The sequence below is a fragment of the Nannobrachium achirus genome (genome assembly GCF_963921795.1).
Source record: "Nannobrachium achirus genome assembly, chromosome: 23".
Classification (NCBI taxonomy): Eukaryota; Metazoa; Chordata; class Actinopteri; order Myctophiformes; family Myctophidae; genus Nannobrachium; species Nannobrachium achirus.
The window spans coordinates 10,919,833-10,944,949 of NC_137830.1; the positions used below are offsets into that span (position 1 = coordinate 10,919,833).

A 25,117-nucleotide genomic window follows, 5' to 3' on the forward strand; every position below is an offset into this window, starting at 1 on the left:
TCCACTAATCATCATCAACGTAGATTTAACACTAAACAAGGCTCTAACTCGTTCTCCTGCTATACCATCAACATGTGGAACGCCCTTCCACAAGCCTTAAAGGAGTGCAAATCCCTAGCCTCCTTCAAAATTGGCATGAAAAGTCACCTTCAGGCAGCTGCTACCCGTGACTTGTAAATAGACTAAGCCCCCATGCTCCCCCCACCCTTTTTTTCTGCCTTTGTATTTGATGTTATGCTTTTGAAACTGATATTATCCTAGATAAAGTACTATGTTCTATCCATCTGTCTTTCAATGTTATGTGAGATACTTAAAGGGGAAGACCACCCATTTTCAATATTGAACTATGTCATTAATATACCTTAAAGGAGTTGTGTGGAAATTAAAAAAAGGTTCCCCCTCTTCTGTGTTGCCTAGAACTGGAGGATTGATTTTGGGGTTTGTATTGCAAATTACAACTCGATGACACATTGTACTTTACAATACAAACCCCAAAATCAATCCTCCAGTTCTAGGCAACACAGAAGAGGGGGAACTTTTCTTTTATTTCCACACAACTCCTCTAAGGTATATTAATGACATAGTTCAATATTGAAAATGGGTGGTCTTCCCCTTTAAAGTGTGGTTCCTGTGGAAATAAGCCTCAGCTTTCTAGGATCTCCTTTTAGTTGACCTTGTACCAGAGATTCGTACTGTAATGAAACTGTACTTTTTTCTATTGCAAACTTCTAATAAATTATTCAATCAATCAATCAATATCAGGGTCCTCATTCCCCTCCATTCCCTCCTCCTCCTCCTCCTCCTCCCTAAACAGAAGCAGACTGCTAACTAGGAGTATAGCCTCCCAGCAAGCACGGTCAGGACCTGGACCAATCAGTGACGTCTCGATTGATCAAGTCAAACCAAAAAATATCGTGCAAATTTGTGCAAGTCTTTTGAAAAATCCACGTTTATATGTCAGTGGTGCTCAAACGTTTTCATGTCAAGGACCCCCATGTATTTGGCCACGGACCCCCATCTCAAAAATATTTAGTTCCAGGAACCCCCCAGAAGCAACATTTGAGTTAGTTTTATTTAAACGCTTAAAAAATACATATATTCAAGGATTTGCAAATATTTTCACAAATTTTCAAAAATAGCTGTGCTGCGAGCTTGTATCTGCATAATTAAGGCCCCTCCACCTTGGGCCCTAGTAACTCAGCCCACTCCCCTTTGTTTTTTTTTACAACAGGGTTCATATTTTAGATTGTAACTGGAGAAAAGAAAAGATGAGTGTAAATATGTATTTTTAGACACAATAAGCTCATTCCCAAGATGCATCGCAATCTTTCATGGACAGATGTGACTTATGGGGGCTGGTGTGAATACAGTAGTAACAAAGACATATTGCTGGCTTATTGTGTCTAAAAATACATATTTAGTCACTTGTACGCATGGCCCCACCCATTGACATCTAAATACTAAAATGGCTAAAACGATAGAAAGCAGTAAATGAAAACATTTTGCATGCAAATCAATTGCATGCAAATCAAAATTGTTAAAATCACTAAAATGATAGAAAGAAGTAGGCTAAATGAAAACATTTTAACAACCAATCTTTTCTTTTCTCTAATGACAATCTAAAATATGAACCCTTGTTGTAAAAAAAATAAAGTTGTCCTTTAAGAAAACACTCCCAACTCTGACAGCAGTCCACTACGTGCCATCTGTTTCACTTCTCATCTCAGCAGTCGCTCTGTGAGAGCATGACATCAAGTTTGGTGGAATATCTTGCCTTGGAACTGAATATCATTTAGACATATGGTCTGAACATTTGGTTCAGATCTTCATAGTGTGTAAATAAAACCCCGGTTGATTTTAAATCCTCCAGAAAGGCGTGCGGGTGATGGGGATGTCTGACAGCTGTTTTACAGGCTGCTCAACATGTCTGTGATTCAAGCTTCACGCTTTTGACTCAAAAGTATTCAACTACCTCAAGACTCAATCTGTAGTCCAACCGTTAACATGCTGTAGGTGTAGAGAGTTACACCAGTTAAACTAACGAATCATGTGAAAGAAATGACTGACAATCGATAATCCTACAATAAATGTGTGAAATCTCTGACTGTCTGCCAGTCCGTCTGTAAATAACCGATTCATAAATCAATCCCCGTTTTGGGTGCGTCATATTATAGGCGAACATTTTCAAAAAATAGTGAACATAGACAATTCATGAACTCACTACACGTTGTGAGCTTGTAGATATTCACACAACAAAGTAACGTTCAAGTGGTTAATCGATTCATTGATCGATACATCTACAAACAGTCAAAACAAGTCTATATCTATATTGCGCAAACCTTTTTAATCAAACAACGGGTCGAACTATATGCTCAATAGACACCACATCTTTATACTTTTGCGATTTTGACCTGAATTGGATTTTTATCTCTATTTATTGTATTCCTCTATCTCCTCTTGTACCTTTATCTAGAGTGTATTCTGTTGCCTCTGCTACGACCCTGCTTCCTCTCATGGCATCGATAAACTACATTCTACATTATCTCATCTTTCCTCCTCTCCTCAGAATCATCGACCCTATCTTTAAGCTCTAATCCTGTGCTAAATGGCCTCCTGTGTCGCTGCATCAGTGACAGTGAAAGCTGATCTGGGATCGGCGACACCAAGTCATATAAAGTTTCACTCTGCGACCCCGAGAGGTCAGGCCTGATCCTGCTGTTGATCAAACACAGCTAAGTAAAGACTGTAAACGTTCACAAACACATCATGCATAATGCCTCACACATTAACATAGACTTACATGAACATATACAGTACACACACACACACACACACACACACACACACACACACACACACACACACACACACACACACACACACACACACACACACACACACACACACACACACACACGTGGGACTGAGTTACCAGGGCCCACGGTGGAGGGGCCTTCATTATTTTATACTTTAGCTTTTGAAAAATAGCAGATCTACAAGCTCACAGTTTTGAAAAGTTGTGAAAATATGTGCAAATCTTTGAATGAATGTATTTTTTAAGCAAACATTTGTAACTACAATTTTGCTTCTGGGGGGTACCTGGAACTAAATATTTTGAGATGGGCGTCTGTGGCCAAATACGTATCATTTTGGGGGTCTTTCACGTGGAAAATTGACATAGAAAAACCACTGACATAGAAACAGGTTTTTCAAAAAACCTTAGAAGGATTTAAAATATTCAAAGACAACATTTTCACGATTTTTCAAAAATAGCAGATCTACAAGCTCACAGCGCGGCTCTCGGAGCCGCGCTGTGAGCTTGTAGATCTGCTATTTTTCAATAGTTGAAGAACCCAGGGCCCAGAATTTGGTGCGACACCCCTGCACGCACACACACACACACACACACACACACACACACACACACACACACACACACACACACACACACACACACACACACACACACACACACACACACACATCACTCTACTTTTAAGCCATTTTCCCCTCTCTTCTTCAAATGTTAACCCTAACCCTAACTAAGCCTGAGTTACAGTAAGCCTGAGTAATTGCGTGCCAGCGTTTTTTTGCACCAGAAATAGTCGACCCACAAGTCCACGAGGTGTCGCGCTGTGACGCGTCGTGGGCTTGTACATCGACTATTTTCAGTGCACAACTAATTATAAATGAGGCATAACTGCGACCTCCGACCCCTAAACCTGACCTCCGAATGCCTTATCCTGACCCCCCCCCCCCACCCCCCCCCCCCCCACCACCACCACCACCTGAATCTGTTCTTAACTGTAAGCCTACTGTAAATCCCCCCCCCCCCCCCCCCCCCCATCTTTTCCTAGCCATAAAACCAGGAACATTTGTTCTTGGCCCTCACAATCAGGGGTGTCACACCAAATTCTGGGCCCTGGGTACAAGGATTCACTGCGGGCCCTTCATAGGGGGAGGGTGTTTAACCCATTTAGACTGCTAACGCATTATTAAGAATTATTTTGTGCTTTAAGTTTTGAAAAATAGCAGATCTAAAGTACAAAATAATTAAGGCCCCTCCACCTAGTAACTCAGTCCCACCCCCCCACCCCCACCCCCACTTCCCTTGTGACACCCCTGCTCACAATATGGCTTATATAGAATCCATGGTGAGGCATGGTATGTCCAGCTGGTTTGGCAACCTGACTGTTAAATATAAATCTCAGATTGCAAGGCTAGCAGCTATACTATGGCTGGGAAGATCATGGGTATGTCCACTCCCCCCCCGATCACCCCACCCCACCCCCAGCCATGTTTGAGCAAGCAGTAGTAAGACAAGCTCGGAATATCTTATCCCTGTGGTTCTCAAGCTGTGAGTCGGGACCCCCAGGGGGGTCCCCACATTATTTTGGGGGGGTCCCCCGATGATTAACTTAAAGGAGTAGTTCACCCCCAAAATGACTTTTTTTTCTATTGATTACTCAGGCCATGGAGAGTAGAGTTCAATAATATTTTTTGTTTTTTGTCACATTCCAAAGACAAAATTTTGATTTGAGTAAATTTACCCCCATTGATTCCGGATGGTGACCCGTTTCGAAGCGTGTATAGGAATGCGACAAAAACCAAAAAATATTATTGAACTCTACTCTCCATGGCCTGAGTAATCAATAGAAAAAAAGTCATTTTGGGGGTGAACTACTCCTTTAATGTGCAACACTGTCTTCTCACTCAACAGTAAACAAACAAACATAACGTTTAAGCGTATTGAGGGTATCTGCACATTTCTAAAGTGACAGTTTAAGGACTTTTTAATACCTCTAAAATGACAAATTAAACATTGGCCTAACTGTCAAATATTAGAGGCAGTAATTATGAAAATAGCCGATCTACAGCATGCTATTTTCAAAATAGAACCGTGTTATACAAAATGTAATGCCTCAACTCTTGGTGCTTGTCAGGGTGTATTTTAACTGGGGACCCCCCGTCCCCAGTTAAAATATCTGCCATCTTCACTCGTTTTGCACGCACGCACACACACATGCACACAGACACACGACACACACACACACCCGAGGCACTGGCACTGTTGCGATACATTTATAAATTACGCTCCAAATTCCATTGTCAGATATTGGATTATTGACTGAATGTTTGAACAGCAGCCCTGAACAGCCATTCATCAGTGCTGCTCTCCTGACCCTCCGGTCAGAGGGCTTGTGTACAAGTGACCGTCCTTGAGACGCCCGCCTCAGATTAGGTTTGCATTGAGCCGCGGTCCATCCTTAATCTCCGCTTCCCTTCACTCTCTGATCGATGCTCTGTTGAACGGCTTGTTTATAATGTGAGCTTGGTTTATATACTGTAGCAGGAACGTGCTGGCCATTGGGAAAAGCGGGACAACTCCCGAATGGCCGGTTCATTCCCGGCCGGTCCAGGCCGGCCATTAGGAAAGAAATAAAAATAAAATGTCGTTCCATTTTGAGGGGCTGGGTGGCCAACAAAGTAAATCGTCGGGCAGAAACCCTGTATATCCAAGTTTCAAATTTGTACGTTTTGCAAATCTTTAGTAGCAGCATCGCTATAGAGAGAGATCTCTCTCTATAGCACGCAACGAGGGCCTCTACAACTCTTTTTCCCGGGCTGAATCAGGGTCCCAGCACGTCCCTGTACTGTAGGTTAATTGCTTATCAATATGAATTAGCAACGCTGGAGCTTCCGCTCTTTTTTTATCTCTTCTCTCTCAGCAGTTCTGTTTATTAATTCTCCATACCATGACTGTAGCCAGGGGCGTCACAAGGGGGGGAAAGTGGGACTGAGTTACTAGGGCCTTAATTATTTTATACTTTAGATATTGAAAAATAGCAGATATACAAGCTCCCAACGCGGCACCGAGTTCCGCACTGTGAGCTTGTACAGACAAACAGACAATGATCCTAATATACCCTCAGATGTTGGTCCTATATCCACGAAGAAAGCAGTCAAAGTTAAACGCAGAAGTTCAAATTCCTTTGCAAAACAGTTCAGAGGAAATCGCAGGGTTCCAGGAACCATGTAATCAAAAAAAGTATTTCTGTGTTGCTTCTGAGTCATTGTGTTTTCCTTCAGAAAGGTCTCCGGGCCAACAAGGCTCTGTGCTGTTACTGATAGAAACACAATCAACTGCATTTCATGCTTCTTGACTCAAGAAGCTTGTTGAGTTTTACATATTGTTCATTGTTCATAGTTCCTGTAGTAGGTCTAAATAAAATAAAAAAGTGTTACTAACACAAGCCAAACTTTTTACAAAACAAATCGCACAACAATAGCAGATCTACATGCTCACAACGCATCAGGTTGCGAGGTGTTGTGAACATGTAGATTGGCTTTTTTCACAATTTCTGCCCCTATATGAGACAATTTGTCCAATTGTCATTTTAGAGGTAAAGTCCTTAAATTGTCACTTTAGAAATGTGCAGATACCCTCAATCTCTATGTTGCACATTAAATTAACTAGAAGCTGGGCCGCCCTTCGGGCGGCCCAGCGTCTAGTCGGCGACCTGGCCAACTCGGAACAATGTAAATAGGGAATTAATGCCCCGCCCTTTAATGCAAACCCCATTATACCTGTTTTCATAGGACCCGTTTTGACCATTTGTCTGCCTGTGTCCATTTATGCCCATATATGGAGATATCTGTATCTGTCTGTCTGTCGGTGTCCATTTTATGTCCATATATGGAGATCACTGCAGTTATAGTTCTGGGTCCATTTTATGCCCATATATGCCCATATATGGAGATATCTGTCTATCTGCGTCCATTTTATGCCCATATATGGAGATCTCTGTATCTGTCTGTCTGTGTCCCTTTTATGCCCGTATATGGAGATCTTTGTGATTCTGCATCCATTGTATGCCCATATATGCCATATATGGAGATATCTGTTTATCTGCGTCCATTTTATGCCCATATATGAGATTTCTGTCGCTTTTTCAAACAGATGGTCAAAACGGGTCCTATGACAACAGGTATAATGGGGTTTGCATTAAAGGGGGAACCGGCACTGTGTCTGCAACACAGTCGGAGGCACAGACAGATACAGAGATCTCCATAATGGGAATAAAGGGACACAGACAAACAGATGGAGGAGGAGACAAACTTAATGCAAACCCCATTATACCTGTTGTCATAGGACCCGTTTTGACCATCTGTTTGCCTGTGTCCATTTATGCCCATATATGGAGATATCTGTATCTGTCTGTCTGCGTCCACTTTATGCCCATATATGGAGATCTTTGACCATCTGTTTGCCTGTGTCCATTTATGCCCATATATGGAGATATCTGTATTTGTCTGTCTGCATCCATTTTATGCCCATATATGGAGATCTATGCAGACACAGTGCCAGTTCCGGAAAATCCTGATGTCAGACATCAGAATCCGAACCTTTCTTGCTGGTTCCAGAAAATCGTGTATCGAGTCGGGTCGGGTCGAGGCCGAGCACTGCACTACCTGCTGCGGTGGGGAACGCACGTGCCGAATTTGAAATAGGGAATGAATGCCCCACCCTTTAATGCAAACCCCATGAATGCCCCACCCTTTAATGCAAACCCCAATATACCTGTCATAGGACCCGTTTTGACCATCTGTTTGTCTCTGTCCACTTATGCCCATATATGAAGATCTCTGCACACACAGTACCGGTTGCAGAAAACTCTGATGTCAGACTTTATGCCCATATCTGGAGAACGCGCGTGCCGGTGGGAAGAAGGGTTCTCGAGATACGCGGATTACATACATACATACACATTCACAGAGATTTTGTGTTGACTCATGTGGCGTACGTGATGTCAGAGCCTTTTATGAAGTGATGTCACAATGACTCAGCGCTTGCGCCGATTTCCTCCGGAACAGCCTGATGTCAACAATCAGCTCCGCATAAGGAGATTCCGAACGTTTCGCGCCGGTTTCGGAAAACCGCAAGTCGGGTCGGGTCGAGGCCCGGCACTGCACTCCGCGCTTCCGGAAAATCCTGATGTCAGACATCAGAATCCGAACCTTTCGTGCTGGTTCCAGAAAATCGTGTATCGGGTCGGGTCGGGTCGAGGCCGAGCACTGCACTACCTGCTGCGGTGGGGAACGCACGTGCCGAATTTGAAATAGGGAATGAATGCCCCACCCTTTAATGCAAACCCCATGAATGCCCCACCCTTTAAAGCCATACTGTGTAAGATGCCCAACTAGTGGTCATTAGCCCTATAGCAAACCGCGGTCGCGTCCGCGTCTTTCGGACGTTTTTCGTACCTTCAGACCCCCGCGTCTGCCTCCACCTCGCTGAGATCTATCTTTTAAGGGGTCCCTTGTTCCTGTGCGTTCAGTAATTCCAGAGATACGGACTCCTTCACCCTGCCTGGTAGGCGAAATTACCTAGAGAAGGGATGGTACAAACGGGCGACAACAAATATGGCTGCCATAGCGACCCCACTTCAAGATGCGCTGTGATTGGCCGGCAGTTGTATAACCCTCGCTGTGATTGGCCGGTAGTGTGATGACGCAATTTTGGCGCGAGATCCGGTCCACGGCAAGGATCTCAGTTTACATACAGAGAAGGCTTTACAGGCTGAAATTCACGGCGCGGATCTTCTAAAACTTTTGTGATTTAATAGTTAGGAGAATTTTAAGATTTGTTTTATAAAAAAAGTTACATAGTACAACTTTAATGCAAACCCCAATATACCTGTTGTCATAGGACCCGTTTTGACCATCTGTTTGTCTTTGTCCACTTATGCCCATATATGAAGATCTCTGCACACACAGTACCGGTTGCGGAAAACTCTGATGTCAGACTTTATGCCCATATCTGGAGAACGCGCGTGCCGGTGGGAAGAAGGGTTCTCGAGATACGCGGATTACATACATACATACACATTCACAGAGATTTTGTGTTGACTCATGTGGCGTACGTGATGTCAGAGCCTTTTATGAAGTGATGTCACAATGACTCAGCGCTTGCGCCGATTTCCTCCGGAACAGCCTGATGTCAACAATCAGCTCCGCATAAGGAGATTCCGAACGTTTCGCGCCGGTTTCGGAAAACCGCGAGTCGGGTCGGGTCGAGGCCTGGCACTGCACTCCGCGCGGCGGCGGGGAACGCGCGTGCCGAATCTGAAGCCGGTGGGACGAACGGTTCTCGAGATACGCGGATTACAAACAAACAAACAAACAGACAGAGATTTGTCGCATTTATAGATAGATTATCTGCGGTGCCGGTGTGGGACCAACCCCAAAATAATTTGGAGACCCCCCTGAGGGTACCAGCCCACAGGTTGAGAACCACTGTTAGAACACACACTGGATATCTGGTTCTAGAATATTATATTCCACTGTATAAACTGTGAGCCTACAGCGATCGGATACCAAGATAAATAAGTTCAACAGCAGCACGCTTCCAAGAGAACATTTCTCCACTGTGTGACGTCACACTGTGTAGTGGTTCAACATTCCACACATTCTCATGAGATCAGGGAGGACACACACGCACGCACGCACACACACACACACACACACACACACACACACACACACACACACACACACACACACACACACACACACACACACACACACACACACACACACACACACACACACACACGTGCACACGCACACACACCTCTCCGCCGTGCGCCAGGGTGAGATCGACCAAGGACACACAGCAGTGAATGTGTGTTCAACATATGTTGTGCACAGTCAGTGCCGTGGTGTAAAGTAACCAAGTACATTTACTTAAGTACTGTAATTAAGTACAATGTTGAAGTATTTGTACTTTACTTGACTATTTCCAGTTGCCCAATACTTTTACTTCTACTCCACTACATTTCGGATCCAAATATTGTACTTTTACTCCACTACAATTATTTGAAATCTTTAGTTACTAGTTACAGAACTTGTAGATTTTGATTATTATTACAAAACATACATTAACCACTTCGGCCCTATGAACATTTCGGCCATTTGAATATAGCAGATCTACAAGCTCACAAGCTTGTAAATCGGCTATTCTCAAAGTTTTTCTTTTTTTTTTTTAAATGGGACATCCTGCTTAATGAGTACTTTTGGTACTTTAAGTACATTTTGACGCTAATACTTTTAAGAGGAGAGGAGAGGAGAGGAGAGGAGAGGCATACTGTATCATAAACAATGTCTGCAAAGTAAATTCCCCTCATGTTCGAACACAGATCCAAACCGAAGTGCATTGTACAACCAGGCCTTCTGTCTGCTGCTTTCATTACACATTGCAAATGTTCTCCAGTGAATAGTTCAATGAATAGTAATTTCCCCCATAGCAGCCAATGATATACCACTGACAATGAGCCCCAATGTGAAGGCAGGGGGGGAGAAAAATGATTGGGTCTTTAATAGCCTTCTGAAAGACTCCATTCTTTTCTTTCTCAAAAGTGCTGAATTGTTGGTTTCAAAGATCCTTCAGTGACTCTCAGTTCATTTAATGAAATATTCTGGACGGCCAACATGAAATGTGCCGTCTATTCAAACAGTTTAGGCATTTAGCATACGTTCTTAATCCAGAGCGACTTACAATAAGCACGGTGATACATACAGCAATACGATAAGCAAGGTAATGCAACAATATACCAGTAAGACTCCCTAATCGGGAGATAAGCGACCGTCAGGTTGCATACACAAACTTCAGAAGGCAATGGTAGCCAATCAGGAGGGAATATGGGAAATGGGACAGATCCATGTTGATGACATGACTTTAGAGATACTGTGTACCGCTTTGCGTGATTTTAGGGCAAAATCTGTAGGAGCAGTGTCCACAAATATGTATTGCAAGAATTGGCCTCATGGTGGCGCTAGAAAGGGGTGGAGGTTGTGGTTTGGCAGCCAAGGAGTGTCTGTGCAAAGTTTGGCATGGATAGGGGCAACGGTGGCGGAGATAAGAGCTCACAGCGTGGCACTGCAAGCTTGTAGATCTGCTATTTTTGAAAAGTCGTGAAAATGTGTGCAAATCTTTGAATATATGTATTTTTTAAGCAAACATTTGTAACTCAAATTTTGCTTCTGGGGGTCCCTGGAACTAAATATTTTGAGATGGGGGTCTGTGTGGCCATATATATATCATTTTCACATGAAAAGGTTTGAGCACCACCTTACATAGAAACATAGGTTTTTCAAAAAACCTTAGAAGGATTTGAAATATTTAAAGACTTGCACAAATTGTCAACATTTTTCAAAAATAGTAGATCGACAAGCACCGAGTGCCGCGCTGTGAGCTTGTATATCTATTTTTCAATGGTTAAAGCACAAAATAATGCGTTCCCAGTCTAAATGGGTTAAACCCCCTCCTCTCCCTATGAAGAACATTCATGGGGGGCCCGCAGTGAATCCTTGTACTCAGAGTTTGGTGCGACGCCCCTGATCGGAACACTTCAACCATCATAAAGAATGCGCGCTCCACCCTTCCCCGCCAGTCTAATGGTAAACTAAACCACTCTCATGTGTCTTGCCACCTGTTACCATTGGCTATTTTGGGATTTTGGGCATATAATATTTCTCGGTCTATAAATATCATTTCCGGGGCTTTCAACATCTCCCTCCATGAACATATTTAGGCCCAGGGTTGGGTTAATGAAGGAGAATACCTTATCTAGGGCAAGTGGCTTTGCTCGGAGCTGAAATTGTACCTTCTCCATTATAAGTCCTGACCTGCTCTACCACAGCAGATGGGTGACGTGACGTGACGTAACGTTTTCGCTGTCCTCGGTGTCAAACATGTATAAATAAAAAATATATTTGTCAAAAACCTTCTGAATATTGTGCAGGACATTAAGCTTTATGTGAACTTACTCAAGATTAAAACATTTCATTCCTCATTTCTTCAGAATTTTCAACCAAACATGGCAAAACTCATATGGTGTGACTGTCCTGACCTTGTTTCTCAAAGTGGGAACTTGAATAAAACTAAGAAAAAGAATTGCTAAAAATCATTTGAAAATGAATTTAGGCTAAAAAAAACGTCTATTTGTGAGCCTATATCTTTTCAAAGTCAAAGCATAATGTTTTCAGTCATTTCTGATCAAAAACATTTTGTCCCCCAAACCAAAATCATTTGGTGTGACACTAGTTTGGACAAATTAAACAGGCAATTATTTGGACACCTATTGGCTAGAGAGGTCCTTCTTCTGTAAGGCTATTCAGCACTCCCAGCACAACTGCAAGACAGGTGTCTGAGGTGAGTTATGATTTTAACATTTTCATGAAATGCCATCTTGTTGAAACTTTGACAAACTCACCACTTTGGATGTCTGTTGGTGTGACACCTTTTCATTAAAAAAAGCTTAAGTTATTTGAAGTTTTGGTCATATTTCCATGTAGATCTAGGTTGCTTTGTTATAGCTAGCATGCTGTTAGCATGCTAATGTGTACATAGTAGCCTCAAGGTAAACCTAAATGCAGAAAACGTAATATGGTGTGACACTTAATCATAATGGTGTGACATGTCTGCTTGTCACGCCATATGACTTGATTGTCACACCATATGATTTATACTGTATTTAACTACAGATATAACAATAAATAACAAAGTTCCATGTTTCTTTTGTACTTTTAAACATTTGTTTTAAACATTTTTACATAAAATGTAATTTAGCTTCATTCAGTGATACTTCAAATTCATCAGACAGAGCAGAAACCCCTTCACAGAAACCTTAACATATTGTTTCAATCTAAACAATATTTTCTCTTTGTCTTAAACTATACATTCCATTTTCTTTTGTCAGCTGGAAAATGACAAGTGCTGAGAGAACGAGAAAGTACAGGGAGAAACTAAACAATGACCCAGCAAGGAGAGAGGAGCCAAAGGGGCGAGACTGCATTTTCTACGAAGAGCAGGAGGTTGTCTGTGGCATAGCAGAACCGCAACAAGGCAGCCGGTTTGCTACCCTCACCAAATACGACTGGCTGATGTACAATACAGTCTAAATGTATAATCTAATCTGATCTAATACTTTTGTACTTTCACTCACTGGACTGGACAGTGGACAGTGTTAAGGTAGGACCCGAGACAAAACTAGCGAAAATAGCTGATCTACAAGCTCTCAACACGTTGTGCTGCGAGAGCTTGTAGATCAGCTATTTTCGGAGTTGCGCAACCCAGCACTCTTTAGCTAGTGGAGATGTGGTGTAATGTCATGATTCCTAATTACATTTGTTCAACACAAAATGCTGTGTTCAAGTTCAGGAGACTTCGGAAAAAAGCAATTTACCTGAATGCTGAGTTCTGTTTCCACTAATTGGTGTTAATAAAATGGTGCCTTGGCTCCAAGTGTGGCTATGCGCCTTATTGTCTCTTTAGGATCCTTCTGCCGTGGGCCGGCAGAAAACTTAGGTGTGCGTAGCATTCCTGTGCACATCCTCATCATCCATCTACTACTACAATTCTTTCTTATCCCATGTTAAAGCCCTACAATAATATCCTGTTCAGAAATATTAAGGCCATGTTATCCTGGGTAATTGTTTAATCAATCAGTAAAGTTCAGTACTCACTAATAGGTAGGTTAAAACACAGTTTGCTTTGACACATGAAGATATGATCATACGGTGTGACACTAAATCATTTGGTGTGACATTCCAAATAGTGAAAAATCATACCTTTATTAATGATTAAACCAAAAAAATGTTTATGGATTACATAGAGAATATTATCAGGAAGAGTCACAAATATTTGTGTAATTTTAGAGAAAGTTTTGACAGAATACATTTAAAATATGTTGTAAGATCATGAACATGGGCCTCACACAGAGTGTCGATTATGAAAATAATATACAGATATAATTAATTTTCAAAAAACTATAGTGGATCACTGGTTAGTTATGATAAAGGACTTTGATAAAGTGAGTAACTTAAGAAAGATGTACTCCATTTTCATTTTATGAACAATTATTTTCATGTCACACCATATGACGATTTTAGGCACAAGTACAACAAACTGCTGAATAAAGTCTGATTCCAATAAAATATCTAAAAACAAAATGTATTTCCATAAGGTTGAGAGTGAGTAGAACAAAAGTAAATAACTTTTATGCCTGCAATTTAAAGTTTTTTTAAAAACACATTTTTTGGGGCGTCACGTCACTGACCCAGATACAGTTATGGACCCCTACTGAGCTGGGGTGTTCTAAGTCTGTGACCCTATGAGGATACTGTATAATGTGTATATCATGACCTACTTTCTTTTTCTTCTTCTTCTTCTTTTTGGCTGGTGAAATTCACCCTTTGTCAGCCTTCTGATTGGGCCCAGACTGACCAACCAGAAGGCTCTTTCTGCCTTGTCCCACCCTGGTTCTGCCATGTTTATGTTGAATTTGCTAAAACATCATTTTTGGAGCAATACAACATTTAAAAACATGCCCAATCACTACTGATTGCACCTGAGAGGCTTTCTTCTTACATTAACCAGTTGAACCCTATAGCATCCCTATTTTGAGGGGAACCGCGAGCAGAACATAGCAGATCTACAAGCTCAAGTCCTGACCTGCTCTACCACAGCAGATAAAGTTATGGACCCCTACTGAGCTGTGAAGCGTGAGGCATTGTGAGCTTGTAGATTGGCTATTTCCAGCAAAAAGATTTGATGTAGGGGGGGAAATAAAGAGCAGCCCAAGTACAAGTATTATATCTATACTTCCAAGTGTTGAGGGTTTAAGTGGTTAACTGTTGAAAATACAAGTTAACCTGAATCCAACACAACGTTACACATTGACAGTAGCCTACTTGTCAAACAAGTCTGTGAAGCTGTATGAACATTTTTAATATGCAACACAATGGTATACAACTGTGTGCCCCAGCTCATTTCTACTATTTATATTTATCTATTTCATATTACGTGTCCGAATGCCGTGTGCAATATTAGGTTGAGGTGATGTACTACAGTACTGAGGTGAAAGTAGACAGTTTAAGCTTGACAATTTTCAGGACGGCAGCGCCAGGCGGAGTACGGCTGCTCTGACGTAATCGCCGTAGCAGTCAAATTCGTTAAGCAAATAGCCGTCAACGACGGGGTCCCACCCCCTTTTACTGAACGCTTTGGTTCCCATGGTGACGCGTCTATACAGCAGACGTTTTAGGCGCAACGTGGAAAGGGAGCTTTTGGCGAAGTAGAGACGGCTGTGACGGCAGCAGGTTGATCTATCGAGCTAATGCTGATCATTTCTGGTTACCGTTGCCATCTGCCGTAAGCCGTCATCTGCTTAAAGTGGCTACTATTGTCGGCTCCAATACGGGACCCCAACGGCACCTTCCCGCGACCCCACTTTGGGTCGCGACTCTCGCACCAATAGTATGAACCACTGATGTTGGAGGAGCTTTGTGAACTGTGAAGACAGCAAGAGATCCACATGCATGCTCGATCCACATGCACGCACGCGTCGGCTCCTAGCCTACGAACGGTGAGGCCTACCGTTGACTGCCTACTTGCCTACCTATATGACTGTGGGTGGCTGGGTCTGCGGCTGTGAATGTGGCCATGGAATTGGGCCTTTGAACTGTAAGAGAAGCTACAGTATATTATGGGGGTCCCTGCTTCATCTCCCCCTCTCTCTCTCTCAGCTAGGGAGTCCTTGGCCTGAAAAAAGACTCGATTTAACTCACACAAGAATACAAAACTAAACCCCCTCAAAGTGCATTTAACTCCCCATTTTTAACACTTTTTGTCAGGGCTGCTGCTCCAACATTGTCTGAGAGGTTTACTGTGTTCAGGGACCATGGGGTACAATTACAGCAGCCGGACAAGACAACACAATAATCCTTGAATGCTCGTTCTACAAGACAGAAGGAGCAGAAGATGAGAAATAGTGGGAGGAAATCTATCTGGAATACTTAATTGCATCACTAAAAGAATGGCTTTTTCAGGAGAAACCCTTTTTAAAATGAATCCTACAGAGGACTATCTGACAATGCAGTCTAAGCCCTGGCTAGACACAGGGGCGTCACAAGGGGGGGGGGGGGGGGGGGGGGGGGGGGGGGGGAGTGGGGGAGGGGCCTTAATTATTTTATACTTTAGCTAATAAAAAATAGCAGATACAAGCTCACAGTGCGGCACTCTGTGCCACGCTGTGAGCTTGTATATCTGCTATTTTTCAATAGCAGTGGAAAAAGTCGTGAAAATTATGTGCAAATCTTTCAATATATGTTTTTTTATATACATATTTGTAACTCAAATTTTGCTTCTGGGGGTCCCTGGAATTACATATTTTGAGATGGGGGTCCGTGGCCAAATACATATAATTTTGGGGGTCCTTCACATGAAAAGGTTTGAGCACCACTGACATAGAAACATAGGCCTGGGGCAAATTTTGATATCTTCACAAATTGGTACCACCCAGGTGACAGTACATTTTTTACATTTTTGACTTCCTACATGTCTCCAGTTTACATTTTGGTTAACCCTTTCTGAGACCCAGCTTAATTGATGTTATCAGCCGCTAGAATCGGTCTCCCATCGACTTTCTATACAGGAGGAAAATACCCAGAAAACATTTTTTTTCTGGGTATTTAAGTAGGATGTATTTAAGAAAACGATGGTTTAGTGATGAAAAGTGATGAGTCATCACTTTTCATCAGTTTCATCAGTTTTGTGGGTGTATTCTGGGGCCATTTGTAGCCCAAGGAATGTTTTTTTTTTGTGCAAAACAAATGCTTGCATAGGATTCAGCATCATGACAAACCCCCCAGCGCACTGTGAGCTTGTATATCTGCTATTTTTTTCAATAGTTAAAGCAAAAAAATAATGCGTAATAATCAGACTAATGGGTTAAACCCCCTCCCCATATGAAGAACATTCATGAGGGGCCCCGCTCTGAATCCTTGTACCCAGGGCCCAGAATTTGGTGTGATGCCCCTGGCTAGACAAATATTGTTGAATGGATTTGGGGTTCATTAGAGACTTAGACTTTCCCTCCCGGTGCAACAACTCAGGCTTTAGTTAGAAATCATGGACTTTGCTCCCTAAATAAGCCACTAAAACCTGGAACCACTAAAAAAAATGCAGATATACAAGCTCACAGCGCAGCACCGAGTGCCGTGCTGCAAGCTTGTAGATCTGCTATTTTTGAAAAGTCGTAAAAACGTGTGCAAATCTTTGAATATATGTAAGATATTTCTTAAGCAAATATTAAATGTTTGCTTAAGAAATTTGAGTTTCAAATTTTGAAACTCAAATTTTGCTTCTGGGGAGTCGCCGTAACTAAATATTTTGAGATGGGGGTCCGTGGCCAAATAGCCTACATATCATTTTGGGGGTCTGAGCACCACAATCTTTGAATATATATATATATATTGAAAGCAAATGTGTGCCCCGGTGGTACATAATACAATATTTTGAGAGGGAGGTCGGGGGCCAAATAGGCCTAGGCCTACATACAATCCTAGGAGTCCTTGACATGAAAATGGTTGAGATTCACTGATGATAGATTATAGAAACACAAGTTTTTTTTCCAGAAGACATTTTGTAGAATCGGGACAAAGATATTCAAAGAGTTGCAAGGTTTTTCAAAAATAGCAGATCTACAAGCTCACAGCGCGGCACTTGGTGCCGCGCTGTGAGCTTGTATATCTGCTATTTTGTAATAGTTAAAGCCTAAAATAATGGTTAAAGTAGCCTAAATGCGTTCCACATCTTAATGGGATAAACCACATGGAGTCCTGCAGGGTAATTAAATAGGATTACAGGAAGAAGCAGGAAGAAAAAGAACAAAAGTGCAGAGAAGTTTACTTACAGTAACTCAGAAACAGAACGGAGCTTTGGAGTTTAATCTTAATTTACGGATCCAACTTTTTAGAGAGGGAAAAAAAGAGTAAGAAAACATAATGGGTAAAAAAATGATACATAATGCATAATGAATGTATTATTAAGTTGATTAATAAGTTGATTATAGCTCTGTTTGGGGGATGGAGTGATTTATCACAGGGAGGATTTCAAATTGAGTTAAGCATCGTCTTTTGTCATAATAATGTGTGTTCATGTTACAGCACTATACTGCCATCTGCAGGTAATATTAAGAAGAATGTTTGTGTGCCATGCCATTGTGGTGTGTGTGTGTGTGTGTGTGTGTGTGTGTGTGTGTGTGCAGGCTCGGTGTGGGAGGAATTTTCAGCCCTGGGATTTGCATCAGACCGGCCCTATGCTCGCGCGCCATGCGCGCAAGCTAAAAAATTTTGAGCATTATTTATTAATTAATTGTCAAAATTGAGCATTATTTATTAATTAATTGTCAATTTTTCACTTGAGCACCCCCTCCTCAAAATGAATGGTTCCAACGCCACCCCAAAAGACTGTGAAAATTGATGACTCATCACTAAACCATCATTTTGAGTGGCCATTTCTTGCCCAATGAATGTTTTTCGTGCAAAACAAATGCTTGCAATGGATTCCGAATAATTAAAAACCCCTAGTTTGATCCCTCACATCCCACTTAAAGCAGATTTTTTTGGGAGTAATTTTTTCCTTTATATTATAGTGTATAGTAAGTGAAGGTAGGTAGGTCGTTTTCAAAACTTTGCCCTGATGGGATTCCTTGGGACTTTTTTTCTCTCACTAAGGATATAATGAGGATACAGAATCAGTTGAGTTTGCTACTATTGCAATTTGTTTTAGGTTTAGCCTAATTTTGGCCTAAAATTACTGGACTATAAGCATTATGTTTTGGATTGAACTGTTTGAACATAATGCATAGGCTATCCACAAATGTAGGGCCAACTTGCACAAATACTGTACATTAATTACTGTAGGCTACCCACATTACCATTTGCGCATTGGCGTGACATGTTAAGGTAATAAATTAGGATACTCACAAGTTATATTGTGGATACAATACAAGCAGTGGATGCTGTCCCAGCGTCTGGTTTAACAAGACAGGACAGCCTTTTGGGGAAGTTGACATAATTGCTCCTCAGATATATTCCATTCAAGGTAACGTTTTAACGTGTCCAGCTGTCCACATGACATGTTTCATCTGACTGGATGCGACCATAGGATGCGACAGACCAGTGTTGCGTCCATGTTTGTTGTTGCCATCTTAAAATGAGCGTGCATTCTTGTTAATTAGTGGTTGAACAACTCTCACAAATGCTTTACTCACAAATGCTCTCTCGTTTGAAAGGCTCTGTGATGTATTCTAACTAATAACAACTTGTTTTGATAGTCCATCCAACAACTAAACCGCGCGCCTAGCTCGTATTACAAAGTGAAGCCAATCGGTGTGCAGCGTCACAGCTCACAGGCACAGCGTGATAGAGGGGGCCCATTGAGGGGGGCTTCCGATAGAGTGTCATTCACATATGAGCGTCATTTATTTGGACTGAGATTTACTGGCAGTCGGAGTCCCCCCTGGCAACAGGACATAGGCAGAACTAGCACGTTACAGAAAGGGGGCCCCAATGGGGGTTTCTGATGGACGACGATCATTCGCATTGACGGCCGAGGCCCGTTTCAATTGAAACACTGCAGTGACCTGCAGCGGCCCGCTCGCCGGACTCCCCCTAGCGGCCCAGCGGGGAAATCCCCGGTTTCCCAGACGCTCACGCCGACGGTGTGTGTGTGTGTGTGTGTGTGTGTGTGTGTGTGTGTGTGTGTGTGTGTGTGTGTGTGTGTGTGTGTGTGTGTGAACTCATCACTTTTCACAGTTTTGTGGGGTTAGCCCAAGGAATGTTTTTCATGCCAAACAAATGCTTACAATGGATTCAGAATAATTAAAAACACCTAGTTAGACCCCTCACATGCTACTTAAAGCATCATTTTGGGAGTAATTTTTTCCCTTAGGCTGCAATCAGACATACGCGTTAGACATCTTCTCCGTATCGTCTGAGAATGAGGGGGGGTCCAATTCATTGTCAATGAAGGTCACGTGGTTTCATGTCGTTGCCGTGTCTCTTGCTCAACAGAACACAGGTATAAAAAGCTAGATACCTCGTCCACCCGCTGCAATTGATTGGAGCGACCCGTCCGACTTGGTGGGCACAAAAGAGGAAGTGTCGAGGGCAGGCTGCCACTCAAAAACACTACTGGCCAATCACAACGCGTCTTTTCCGGGACTTTTCCATTCAGTTCAAACCAGCTTTATTGGCACGTTTACATCGTTGCCGTTTCTCTTGCTCAACAGAAGGCTGTCTTTTGGCGAGACACGGCAACGACAAAAAATCACATGACCTTCATTGACAATGCATTGGAACCTCCCCCCCTGGCCTCATTCTCAGACGATACGGACACGATAGCTCTCGCAACTGTCTGTAGCGCGCCTCATAGTATAGGTGCACCTGCATAGTAAGTGAATGAGACCCGGCCAGAATTACCCTAGCTGACAAAGATTCCTAGGAATTTTGAATTTCAAACGTTGTTAGATTTGTTTGGTAAGGAATTTATTCCCAGCTTTGACAGGTATTCTGATAATATTCCCTGACTATCTATAAAGCAACAATGTAACTCAGGGGTTGTGGTGGATGAAACAGTTCTTTACAGAGGTGACCTGAGACCAAACAAAGTGACAACCACTGTTCTAGTCTCATTCATGAAGCTCATGTGTTGTTGTTGACAATAACAAACAGTTGGTATTGTAATGAATGAAACATGTGTGTTGTTGTTGACAGTAACAAACAGCTGGTATTGTAATGAATGAAACATGTGTATAACGTACCTGTTTCAAGGTGTGTCCACACACTGCATCATTAGTGGACTCCACAACTTTGATCTATAGATTCACACACATTCCCACTGATGTATAAATGACTGTAGTCTGGTAGCTCCACATGCTCTGAGTAGACTGAGGTATCCCATTGCCCAGAAGGGACGGTTTGGTCACACCCTGATTGGCTAGTTGGTTGTTAGGCAACCCTTTATTTATTATTTTTGCACATCATATCAAAACTATTCAAACAAACAGAACATTTTATGAATGACTGTATTTATTTATTATTGATTGTATTTGTCTGTTGTGTAACTCTTAAAGTGAACAAATGGAACTACATGGACTGTAGGGACCATTTGGTTCCATTTGTACCCTCTCAGAGTTACAGACCTAGGGGTCCATTTGGTTCCATTGGTACCCTCTCAGAGTTACAGACCTAGGGGTCCATTTGGTTCTATTTGTACCCTCTCAGAGTTACAGACATAGGGGTCCATTTGGTTCTATTTGTACCCTCTCAGAGTTACAGACCTAGGGTCCATTTGGTTCTATTTGTACCCTCTCAGAGTTACAGACCTAGGGGTCCATTTGGTTCTATTTACCTATTCTCTAACTGGGGTTTTGCTGCCCCCTAGTGGTCATTTTCACTCACTTCAGGACAGGTGTTGCCAATGTTGATGTGAAAAAGTGGTGGGATGTGATCTTTACATTTATAAACTTGCCACAAAAAGTTCGGAAATCTAACTTTGGTCGATTATATCTCCCCTTTAATAAACCCAAATGGTATTGTGTTTTATATCATTTTCATTGCTGATTTGTCACCTTTACAACGTGGTACAGCTTGTAAGCATCGGGCATTCGAGGCATGAGCTACACAGCCAAACGTGTGGGTAGCGCTCCTCCAAAAATTGTCAAAATGGCCTGGCAGGCCTGCAATACTGTTCTTTTGGTCTTCACCTTTGTTACTTGGGGCATTGAATGATTGCACTCTCTCACAGTGATAAGGAAAAGAAAAAACAACACATGTTGGCAATTTTTACACTTTATTAATGTTAAGCTCAGTGTCAGGGAAGCCCAAAACGAGAGTAAATGCCAGCAGAACAGTATATTGCAAGCCATTTTGGCAAAATTCTGGTCGGCGCTACCCACACGTTTGGCTGTGTAGCTCATGCCTCGAATGCCCGATGCTTACAAGCTGTACTCCGTTGTAAAGGTGACAAATCAACGATAAAAATGATATAAAACACAATACCATTTGTTTTTTTTTAAGGGGAGATATAATCGACCAAAGTTAGATTTCCGAACTTTTTGTGGCAAGTTTTAGATATTTTAAAGTTTCAAATATAACTTTCTTTAACTCTCCCAAAATTAAATCAAGTCATTTTAAGGCAAGTCAACAGTTGGAAACTGTAATCATTTTTTGCAGGTGCATTTTAAGGTTGTAGGCCTGCTGCCACTTTAAATATATATCAACTGGTTTAAATATGAATGATTACTATCACAATATAGAGCTATTTAACACTGTTACTGAACAAACACTATAGCAATGATTACTGTGTGTGTGTGTGTGTGTGTGTGTGTGTGTGTGTGTGTGTGTGCGTGCGTGCGTGCGTGCGTGCGTGCGTGCGTGCGTGCGTGCGTGCATGCACACAAAATAACCCTCACTTCAAAAAATGCAATTATTATTATTTTTTTTAATTAACAAAATTCTATCATTGTTTAATGTAACCTTGGCACAATTTAAACACAATAGCATTGGTTTCATTTTCTTGAAGATATTAGTAAATATACATGAAAGGTTGGAAATAAATGTTTTATATTTTATAATTACATTTTATAGGTTAAAAAAACAAGGGTTTTCAAAACACTTCATTGGAGTTTCATTATCAACAAAACTTTACAATATTCATGTTTAAATGTTCTAGACCAGATGTTCTCACACTTGCTGGTCGCGACCCCCAAAATAATATTTGAACTGGAGACCCCCCAAAATAATCATATATAATGAGGTTTGAACTGGGGACCCCCACCCTGACAAACTGTAAATTGTAGGAGTTGAGGCATTACATTTGGTTTGACTCAGTTCCAGGTTGCGAGGTGTTGTGAGCTTGTAGATCGGCTATTTTCACAATATTTGCCTTTTTATGTTATATGACAATTTGTCCAATGTTTAACCAGTTTATAGTTTCATTACTTTTAGAAGTGCTTTCATTGTCCCTTCACTGTCGTCTGGGGACCCCCTGGGGACCCCCTGGGGGTACCTCTGGTGGTCCCCAGATGGGGGTCCCTCTGGGGGTCCAGACCCACAGGTTGAGAACAAACCTTTTCATGTCAATCAAGATGTTTGTGCAAGAGACTCCATTTTTACAAGATTCCTTGTTTGAAAATAGCAGATCTACAAGCTCACAACGTACCGTAATGCGGCACGTTGTAAAATGGTAGATCTGCTATTTTCAAACAGTCCATTTATACAGAAATGGTTAAAGTGGTTACACTGATTTTGACGGTATATACATGAATGTTGCTGGGGACCCCCTGGAACCCCCTAGCCTAGAGCACCCCTGGGGGTCCCCGGACCACACTTTGAGACCCACTGTATTCATGATCTATACATCTGTACAACATATTCATGTTTAAATGTGTTTGCCCCCCCCCCATCACTATGGAAACCAAACCATATTGATTCTGTAACCCCCTCCCCCCACAAAACCACCACACCTGTTCCTGATAATTACATTATGATACAACCCCCTGTCTTCCTGTCTGTCTGTCTGTCTGTCTGTCTGTCTGTCTGTCTGTCCTCACACAGAGACACAGAGGAGTCAGTGTCAAACCCAAAGCCAGCATAGAGAGGTTCAGTAAATGTGGTCTGGACGGTGTAAAGGTGTCTCAGTGAGTTTGAGGACACTTCATAGAAGGACAGAATCCCACCAGGACAGTCCAGATACACTGCTACTCTGTTGGAGTCAGAGGGACGATCAGGAAGGAAAGTGTGCTTACTATTGTGTGAGACAATGTATCTGTTACCATGGTTACCATCACTACAGGAGAGTCTCCAGGACATTTTATTGTTTCCAAGCCAACAGTCATCACCCTTTCCTTTCCTACTGATTCCTCTGTAGGTCACTCCTATATGACCCCTTCCACTCCTCTCTACCTCCCAGTAACAGCGTCCAGTCAGACCCTCTGTACACAGAACCTGGACCCGTCCATCAAATCTGTCTGGATGATCAGGATATGAATGAAGCTGTTCCACCCGAGTCGCCTTCCGGTTGTTCTCAGAAAGAGAAAGGTTTGTGTCTGCTGTGTTTGTGTCCAGTGTGAGACGATGTGAATCTGATGAGAAAACAACACAGTAAACATTAAAAACATCCCTCACTGAGTGACATACACGCGCTCGCACGCACGCACGCACACACGCACGTCGCACACACACACAAACACACACCCACACACACACACACACACACACACACACACACACACACACACACACACACACACACACACACACAGTAATAATCAGGAACAGGTGTGGTGGGGTGGGGGGGTTGTTTACAGAATCAATATGGTTTGGTGGGGGGGGGGGGGGGGTGTTACACATTTAGTTGTTTGTTGTACAGATTTATAGATCATGGATACAGTGGTTCTCAGAGTGGGGTCCTTGAGGGGGTTCCAGGGGGTCCCCAGCAACATTCATGTATATAACACCAAAAACAGTGTAACCACTTTAAACATTTACTGTATATATTTGAAAATAAACAAGCTCACAACGCGATGCATAGCGATGTGTTGTGAGCTTGTAGTTCATCTTTTTTCTAAAAATATCTTGGAGAAGCAGTGTCTGCCACAAACACACACACACACACACACACACACACACACACACACACACACACACACACACACACACACACACACACACACACACACACACACACACACACACACACACACACACACACACACACACACACTTTCCAAACAGGTTCATACTTTTTCATATTTGTTAAAAAAATAGCAGGTCTACAAGCTCGCAGCACGGCACCAAGTGATGCTCTGTGATCTTGTAGATCTGCAGACCTAATGTGTTAATACAGCATCACACTCATTTGAACCACTTTATCCATATTTTACACGTTGGCTATTTAAAGTTATACCATGTAACTTTTTTTATAAAACAAATCTTAAAATTGTCCTAACTGTTAAATCGCTAAAGTTTTAGAACCCCCACTCCGTTATTTTCAGCTTCTAAAGCCTTCTCTTTATATGTTTTCTATGATCCCTACCGGGGACCGGTTTCCGCGGAAAAATTGCGTCATCACACTACCGGCCAATCACAGCGAGGGTTATACACTGCCGGCCAATCACAGCGCATCTTGAAGTGGGGTCGCTATGGCGGCCATATTTGTAGTCGCCCGTGTGTCTCTTTACCAGGCAGGGTGAAGTAGTCCGTTTCT

The 25,117-nt window shown here is 42.3% G+C and overlaps 1 protein-coding gene across 1 annotated transcript in view; it reads right to left on the minus strand.

Annotated features, from left to right (window-relative positions):
• LOC308308753 (NACHT, LRR and PYD domains-containing protein 3-like) overlaps positions 1–25,117 on the minus strand; it is a gene marked incomplete at its 3' end in the record, with an annotated part of 216,176 nt that overhangs the window by 147,880 nt on the left and 43,179 nt on the right. Inside the window, exon 18 of the mRNA XM_080754207.1 lies at positions 23,465–23,993. Within this exon, the coding sequence (XP_080610333.1) occupies positions 23,465–23,993 (529 nt within the window). The remainder of the gene's footprint in view (positions 1–23,464; positions 23,994–25,117) is intronic.